Raw genomic sequence first — 9,076 nt, forward strand, 5'->3', positions numbered from 1 at the left:
ACGGGAGAAGTTAACACCAGAAGAATCAGGAAAACGGACATACTTACCTCCAGCTTATCATACTTTGTCCAAAAAAGAGAAAACAAGTTTTTGTGCTTGTTTAAATGGTGTCAAGGTCCCTTCCGGTTATTCATCGAATATTAAAAAACTTGTGTAAATGAAGGACCTTAAATTGGTTGGCATGAAGTCTCATGATTGTCATGTATTAATGCAGCAAATGTTACCTATTGCTATTCGAGATGTTTTACCCAAACATGTTAGGGTAGCTATAACAAAACTTTGTTTCTTTTTCAATGCTATTTGTAGTAAAGTTGTTGATGTAGATGTGTTAGATGCTTTGTAGGCTGAAGTGGTTGTTACTTTGTGTCAACTTGAAATGTATTTTCCCCCATCCTTTTTTGATATAATGGTGCACTTGATTGTTCACTTGGTAAGGGAAATAAAGATGACTGGTCCGGTTTTTATGAGATATATGTATCCGTTTGAAAGATACATGGTAATATTGAAAGGATATGTGAGGAATAGATATCGACCTGAAGGAAGTATAATTGAAGGTTATGGTTTTGAAGAGGCAGTTGAGTTTTGTACTGATTATTTAGCTAATGTTGAGTCTATTGGTAATCCCAAGCCTATTCATGAAGGAAGACTCAGTGGGAAAGGTACTATTGGATTTAAACACTTTGTTCCACCTACTAATTTACGAGATAAGGCACATCATCTCGTATTGGAACACCTTACTGAGGTTCATCCGTACTTGGAGCAACACATGTCTGTGATAAGATAACAAAATCCTTCGAAGGGTGAAAGATGGGTGGCTATTGAACACAATCGCACTTTCATAAGATGGTTCAATGATATTGTGATGAAAGAGCTATCTCAAGTGCCAAATAATGTCAGTGAAACCATCAAATGGTTATCATATGGGCCTAAATTACTTGTGAATTGTTATGAAGGTTATGACATAAATGGATATACATTTTACACCAAGCGACAAGATGAAAAGAGTGTGGTGCAAAATAGTGGGGTTACATTAGTAGCAACATCAAAAGATTATTCAAGTGCTAAAGATACTAAACCGATGGATGCTGTTATGCCTTACTATGGTGTGATTGAAGAGATTTGGGAACTTGATTACAATGTATTTCAAATTCCTCTATTCCGTTGTAATTGGGTTGATAATAGAAGGGGCATTCTGATAGATGAATTGGGTTTTACTTTGGTTGATTTTGGTCGGTTAGGTTATCATGATGAACCATTCATACTTGCATCTCAAGCAAAACAGGTGTTTTATGTTTCTGATCCTGTGGATAAAAAGTGGTCAATTGTTTTACAAGGCAAGAGAAGTATTGTTGGTGTTGAAGATGTTGTTGATGAAGAAGAGTATGATCATTTTGATGAAACTCCTCCATTTTCAATTGGTATTCACTCTTTATCTGTAGAGGATGATAACCTTGAAATTAGTTACATGCGTAGTGATCATGAAGAAGGATTGTGGGTTGACCATCGGCCATCATAGTATTTTGCTGTAAGATTTATGAATTGTTGACAATATCTTTTGTTTTGTATTTTATTAGACTTGAAATACAATATAACATGTTTATTGATATATATTTTTGCATGTCCAGGTATATATAGACAACCATGACTGATCATACTAGAGAAACCTCTAGTCCAACCCCTAAAGAAACTTGTACTGTACCTAAAAGAAGAGGTCCCAATTCATGTAGAATCTTGAAAAAGAAAAAGGGAAAAGGTGAAATATCAGTTCAGTTTGATGAGTTTAATAGGCCAGTTGGCGAGTATAAAAAGAAATTTGTCTCTTATATTGGGGCTTTGGTTCGCGATAGAGTAAATATCAATAGCGGCACTTGGCCCGACGTAGATGCAACAATTAAAAATTCAATTTGGACAGATGTTAAGGTATCCAATAACTTTATATTAATTGTCAATTATTGATATACGTTATTGTTATTGCTTATGTTTATGTTGTTGTTATTCAGGCACAATTTGGTCTTCAAGATGATGCACAGAAATTTTTTGTATTGAAAATTACATCAAAGAGATGGAGAGACTTCAAGAGTAGATTGAAGCATGAACATATTGTCAATAAGCACCCAAAGTATGAGTCTCCCGTACAACTCTATGATTTCTTGAGTGAAGAGAGTTGGTTGGAATTTGTTGCAAATCGCGAGAGTGAGGAATTCAATGTATGTTTATTTCATTTTATTATTATAAGTAGTTTAAGTGTTTTAGTTCAATTTTTTTATTCATATTAACTTATCGTTGAAATTATAGGAGAAAAGTGAAAAGGCAAAGCAAAGGCAGGCATGCAATGTGCATCCACACTTCCTACTTATATACGACCTCCAATTGTTGGTGAAAATGTGTTTTTGCTTTTGGGGACATATTGCAAGGACCTTGTCAGAGCGTTGTCATCATTTTCTGTTAAGAAAGAGTACATTGATGTGGAATTGGATTCTGCTGTTTTCCATCATGCAAACGTGAATGCTGTTTATGTGATGATATGTGATATACATGATTTGTTGACATTGGCTTGCCTCGATGTCTCAATTATACAAGTGTTTATGATGTAAGTTTTAAATTGTTCATGTGTTTTAAATACATTTGTTTTTGTAAGTTTATTGAAATTTCTTAGTTGTTATTTTTCAGGTTTTTGAATAAGCGGGGTAAGCAGCTTGGAGTGACATCTATCGGGTTTGCATGTCCAACACAAATTTCAGCAGATATGGGTCACTTAAATTCCTCTTCTGTTACATCAAATTTCATTAAGGTCATGGAGGAACACAATGATCAGCATTTCATTTTGGCACCATATCATGAAAAGTAAGTATTTTACTTAACTAATTTATATAACTTAATAACTTTATTTGAACTGTTTGATATTAGAATTTTAATATATATATATATATATATATATATATATATATATATTTATTTATTTATTTATGTTTTGTAAATGTAGTAATCATTGGATATTGCTTGTGATTTGCGCATCTTCAAAAACAGTGTATGTGTTTGATCCTTTGAAAAATGCAAGACACTTTGAAGTCAAAATTTATTTGAATATGTAAGTCAAATCTTAGCACAAATACTATGTATATATTTTAAATGATATTATATGTTATTTATACATCGATATAAATGTTTATTACTAATATAGGGAATTTCGATCTCTTTCTACAATTGGAGGAAGAACTAAAGCGATTGATTGGAAGCAATGCAAAGTATGAAGTTAAAGTTAAAGTTTTAATATGATATTAACCTTTGTTTTTATTTATTAATATGATATTAACCTTTGTTTGTATTTTGTAGTGTCCACAACAGCCGGGAGGCACTGAATGTGGATATTATGTACTAAGATACATGTTAGAGATCGTTACTAAGTATTCAAAGGTTGATTGTCTACATGGGGTAAGTAATTTAAATACAACTATATTTATATTTGAATTATAATTTATTAATTAATATGTTTACTAATTTGAATAATTAAAATTATTATGTAGATATTTGATAATGAAGCACCCTACTCCTTGAACGACATAGATGAAGTTCGAGAGTTGTGGGCAGAATATTTTCTAGAAGAGTGCGTGTAAATTTATTTAGTTTAAACATTAACTTATGCTTAGTTTATGTTTGAATGTAGTGTTGATTGTTATTATATATTGTGTTGATATTATAAGTGTATTGTGGTATTTTATTGTGTTGATATTATAAGTGTATTGTGGTATTTTATTGTGTTATTATTACTCGTGAGTTATATATATTGTTGTGTTTGGGTTTGTAGTTATTAGTGATAATTAGTTGATTTTAATTTAATTATTGTTGAATATATATAGATAGTTTACTTAATTGTTATATTTTTTGGATAAATTTTTGTGTGCATTTGGTGAATTTTTAATTTGGAAAATTATGTACAGGTTGAATCAATAAAATTAGGTAATATTCAATTTTTAAATAAAATATTAAAAAAAATATAAAACCGCGTCACCCTCTCGGAGTAGGGTGACGCGGAAAGTAATAAAAAAAAATAAATAAAAACTTTCCGCGGCACCCATCATGTCAGAGGTGCCGCGGAAAAGTAGTATTATTATAATAATAAATGAGAATCCGAGGCACCTGCAGCGGAGCAGGTGCCTCGGATATTCTGTATTAAAAAATTAAAAAAAAACATCCTCCGCTTTTCGAGTCACCCTTTACGGGTGACTCGGAAAGCGGAGGACTTTCACAGTCTCCAAAATCCGAGTCACCTGTACAGGTGACTCAAAAGTGTTTTATGGGAGACTCTAAAAGCTTTTTTTGTACTAGTGATAATTCTTTTGGATCAAGGGTCATACAATATATATATATATATATATATATATATATATATATATATATATATATATATATATATATATATATATATATTGGGCTTAAGGCATTTTGGGGTAACAAGATACATAATAGTTTATTTATAAAATAAATAAACCAAAGCCCATTTTGGAAATAACTAGAGATATAAATATTTTTAATAAAAATATTTAATATCGGTACTATAGTTTATTTTAGGAAAATACGGTGTGTCACAATCAATCTCACATATGGTCATCCAGTGATAGCATTAACGCGTTGGAGTGGGTTACTAGCATCATTCACTGACGGTTGTTATACCGAATGTTTTTCAGGTGATGAGCATTAGCTTCGGAGCGCGCTAGTCAGAGCCTTGGACTTAGCTTAGTTAGTCTTAGCACAGTAGTTGCCCTGCGTGCCTTGGGATTGTATTGAATATCGATGGAGGATTTCTCATGCTTGGTTAGTTTAGCTTGTACACCTAGGTTCTCAAACCTAGGTGTGGCATATCATCCCGACACTTACGGATAGCTGTATGCCCTGTTTGGGATTTAATCAATGGATTCGCCTTTATTTTATAATTTTAAATATCTCAAAATATATGGGTGTTGCAATTGGTATCAGAGCCTAAGTCCGACCCTAGGACAATGTCTTTAGGATAAGACTTTGGGACATTAAGCTTGAACTCTAAATACCTACATACTTGGGATGTTAAGAGTTAGACTCTAAGAATCTAAGCTGCATCTAGGATAGTACTCTAAGTTTGATACCTTAAGATGCTAAGTCGTAACTCTAAGTGTTTAAAGACTTAGGACTTAGGAGTCTTAGGACGCGCGGTGAGGCTGTGAGTTTATCTATCATTGTCTGCCTAACTTCTCCTCACTCTATCATGTGCTTAGCTTAAAGATTCCCTATATTTATAGCATCAAGGTAAGGATGCGAACCCCTAATTTACTATTACAATCGACATTGGCCCTGTAGAACACCAGAATGGCGCCAACAAGAAGTCAGTCAAGGACCCCTGAACCCTCCGCCCACGAATCACTAGTTCAGAACCTACAACAACTGACTCAGGTGCCCAACCACTAAGCAACGCTATCCTCCATAACAATAACCGACCACCACCACCACCAAACGGAAACTCAGATGTAGCTCGCCAAGTCTTGAACCATCGCCTGCCTATCTTCTCAGGAGAAGAAGAACCCACAATCCTCGAAGAAAGGATCTAAACCTTCGACAAGATCTTCGAGGTAGTAGAATGCCCGGAGGGACGCCGTGTAGAAATAGCCTCATTCTACTTCGGACACGAAGCCGATCTTTGGTGGGTCCACGAAGGACCTTCTTGTAGGCAAGAACCGGGGTTCAACTGGGAGTCCCTAAAAGTACGACTACGGGGACGGTTCTACCCTGCGCACATATTACTTCAGATGAGAAGACTAGGGCAAATCTCGACAATGTTGCACGAGACATTCTCTATATGTCTCAAGATGATTCGCTATTTCCGAGAGTACGCAAATGCACCACAGCAAAATAAATCTGGGATACTCTTATGAGTCTAGGTGAAGGAGATGAACAAGAGAAGGATAACAAGCTTACCGTAGCCATGAAGAAGTTTGAAGACTTCAAAATGATGCCAAATGAAGCAGATTCAATCCTCACTCTTCTTGCTGCTTCTTCGCCTTTCTCAGCTGCCGTGTCAATAAATTTGTTAATTTGATTCCTTGAGCTCAGGATGTTTCCTGCTACCACCGGATGACCATATGTGAGATTGATTCTAAAACTGTGGTAGTTATCGAAAGCATCAAGGGTATTTTCTCCTTCGATTAACCCGCATCTCTACCATCTAATGCACTCAGCGGTGGTCATCCCATCTGCAAGGGAGATTCCATTGTCTTTCGTAATATTGAATAATATGCCCTTACGCCTTTCATCCGAGTCGTTCCAGATACTCTTTCGGTAGGATTAAAATTTTCTCTTCGGTTTGTAACACGTGTCTCTCATATAATTAATTGGGGATAAATTGATCATTATTAATAAATACAAAATACAGTGACACTAAGTATGTGTTAAGTCATTTAATTTTGTGTAGCATTTTACATATGAATACTTGGCATTTCATAACCATTTAATTTTTACCAATTTTAGCTGAAAAAGTGACTAAATATAGTAGTGTTCTGAAAATTAGAAATCAAACTCTTATTAGCTTAGTTAGTTAGAGCGTTGTGCTAATAACGCGAAGGTCACAGGTTTGAGACCAGTATGGGCTAAAATTTTCATCCCCCAACCCTTTGCATGTAATAGCCATTTTTAATTCTGAAATGGTGTTTACAAAATGCACCACGTGAGCTGGTGACTTTGATATGGTAACTTTGAGTTCAAGTGTTCCAACTTTAGTTTGACAAATATTTTATTCTAAGGAATTTGAAGTACTAAAATAAACACAACGCAGCACCAACACTGAAAGTTCTCATTAATAATCTCAAAAAAATTACAATTATATTACAATTCAATGGGTATAAAGCATAAATATATAAACATTACAAAATGTCTTCAATTGTGCAGCTTCAATCCTCGTTCTTCTTGCTGCTTCTTCGCCATTCTCAGCTGCCGTGTCCAAAAATTTGTTAATTTGATTCCTTGAGCTCAGGATGTTTCCTGCTATCACCGGATGACCATATGTTAGATTGATTCGGGGTCTTATTCCCTAGTTTATTTTTGTTAGTAAAACTTGTTTGGTTTAGATGTTTAACCTTTGCCTGTGCAATCACCGTGAAGGGTGATTGTGGCGGTGATACCTCTTATAAGTTTGTTTAGTAAGTTTATCTCGCTTGTTTAATTTATCTTTTAAGGTTAAGTTTGTTAATAATGTTTAAGAAAAATGGGGGTGTTACAAGTCAGGTGTGCCCCAAGACGGTCAAGAGATTGCGGTGTGGCTACTTAAAAGTTTGGGAGGTCTCGGTAGCATGGCTCCGGCCCGCCACCTGTCTAGCTCGCCAGTCGGCCCGGTTGAGTGACCCGACTAGGCAGTCGGAGGGGTCCCGACCGGGTGTCGTACTTAGAGGCGGTGAATGGAGATTCGGCGGAGATTCTTTCCAGTTTTGGGCGCGGGAATTTTTTTTTTTCAATATTAGGAAGTTTACCTAGGAAAATAGAAACTTTCTTAAGACCAATTTTGTTAATTTCTTCTTCCTTTCATTTTTCAAGGTCCAAATCTCTTGTATAAATACCCCCCATGCGGTCACATTGAAGAGCGCAGCAGAGCCCCTATAGGCAGTCATTCAGAGACTTTTAACCTCTAGACGCAAGCGGGAAAATGTTGCCGCTGAGTTAGAATGTTGCGGAGAATCGCTACCAGGCGAGAGTGAGTGCAACCTGGCATGGCCAACTTTGCAGCGGAAATTAAGGATTTGCGATACAAGCTAGAAGGGAGGAAGAAACTGACTGCCAAGACTTTGCTGACTACTTCCCCTTTCTCAGCAGAGATCTTGGCTTATAAGGCCCCGACGGGCTTCAAGCTGCCCGAGCACCCATCCTATGATGGATCTGGTGATCCGCGCGATCACTTGATCAGCTTCTAGGCTAAGATGCAGGTGGTCGGGGCGGAGGAACCGATGATTTGTATGGCGTTCTTTCCTACGCTGACTGGCCCCGTGCAACGTTGGTTCTTGACTTTATCATCCGGGTCTATTACTAGCTTTGAGGATTTGACCAATCGATTATGGGCACATTTTTTTGGTAGCATGAAGCCCAAAAAGTATATCTCGGGCCTAACCTGGGTGCGTCAAGATGAAGGAGAGAGCCTACATAAGTACATAGCGCGTTGGCAGAAGGAGGCCCAGGCGATCGAAGGCTTGGATGACAAGCCTGTCCTGAATTTTTTCTTCGAGTCCTTGCGCGTTGAGGGACACTATAGTAAGCTATGTGACGAGAACCCTCAGACTTACGCCCAAGCCATTCAGAGGGCTAATCAGCTCGTTGATATTAAAGAGGCAGTTAGGAAGAAGATGAAACGGGAAGGCTCTTCATCGAATAAGCACCACCGGCTAGACAATTCTCGTGCTGCCCGGCCGGAAGGGGCTGCTGGCAATTGGACAGATACCCGACGGATACAAGACAGACTGTGTGCCCCCGTTAACAGGCCACCTGCGCAGCCCGTCCATGAGATTTGTAATCAGCTACCACTCCCTCCCTAATCAGGCTCGGAGGCAACCCGCAGGTCGTTGACCCGAACACGACTCCTTATTATCGGTATCACCGCACGAATACCCATATGACGGAAGAGTGCGATGGGCTTAGATAAGAAATTGAGGCAATCATTCAGCGTGGTCGCTCAGTACCTCCTAACCAGTGGCATTGATAAGTGCCAAAGACATTCACTTCTTAGGGTCATTTTGGGGTTGTTTTGTGCTTAAATGTAATCCTTTGTGGTTGATTTGGGGAGAAATGCGTTAAAATGAGCTAATGTGTTACAAAGACATATCATATTTTGCACTTTAGTGTTTTTGAAGGACTTTTGAGCTAAAAGGATGGCATATGGGTTTGAACCAGAGTGACTAAAGAAGAGTGCAAGAGGAGGAATCTTTGCAAAGCCCAGTAACGATCGTGACAGGGTCGTGACAAAGAATTAGACCCTGTCACGAGGATCCCCACGATCGTGACCAGGGCACTAGGCAGTTTTAATGACTCGGTCATGATTGTGACAGATGCACTAAGCGCGATTTTGGCA

At 37.4% G+C, this 9,076-nt stretch overlaps 1 protein-coding gene across 1 annotated transcript; it reads left to right on the forward strand.

The window, feature by feature from the left end:
- The first annotated feature begins 1,476 nt into the window (after nt 1–1,476).
- On the forward strand, nt 1,477–3,705 carry LOC109147359. The gene is made up of 9 exons (XM_019295019.1): nt 1,477–1,525; nt 1,626–1,920; nt 2,001–2,207; nt 2,296–2,590; nt 2,671–2,844; nt 2,984–3,088; nt 3,182–3,245; nt 3,334–3,432; nt 3,525–3,705. Exons 4-9 carry the CDS (start codon nt 2,328–2,330, stop codon nt 3,612–3,614), a joined length of 795 nt encoding a protein of 264 aa, XP_019150564.1. The 5' UTR covers nt 1,477–1,525; nt 1,626–1,920; nt 2,001–2,207; nt 2,296–2,327; the 3' UTR covers nt 3,615–3,705.
- The last annotated feature ends 5,371 nt before the right edge of the window (nt 3,706–9,076 follow it).

Source organism: Ipomoea nil, unplaced genomic scaffold (genome assembly GCF_001879475.1).
Source record: "Ipomoea nil cultivar Tokyo-kokei standard unplaced genomic scaffold, Asagao_1.1 scaffold1993, whole genome shotgun sequence".
NCBI classification, from domain to species: Eukaryota; Viridiplantae; Streptophyta; class Magnoliopsida; order Solanales; family Convolvulaceae; genus Ipomoea; species Ipomoea nil.

Excerpts from the sequence above, each read along its gene's own strand:
- LOC109147359 (XM_019295019.1), top strand. The coding sequence starts at position 2,328 with ATGCAATGTGCATCCACACTTCCTACTTATATACGACCTCCAATTGTT. Across the intron at positions 3,246-3,333 it reads TTGATTGGAAGCAATGCAAA|TGTCCACAACAGCCGGGAGG; the intron begins GTATGAAGTTAA and ends TGTATTTTGTAG. Across the intron at positions 3,433-3,524 it reads AGGTTGATTGTCTACATGGG|ATATTTGATAATGAAGCACC; the intron begins GTAAGTAATTTA and ends ATTATTATGTAG.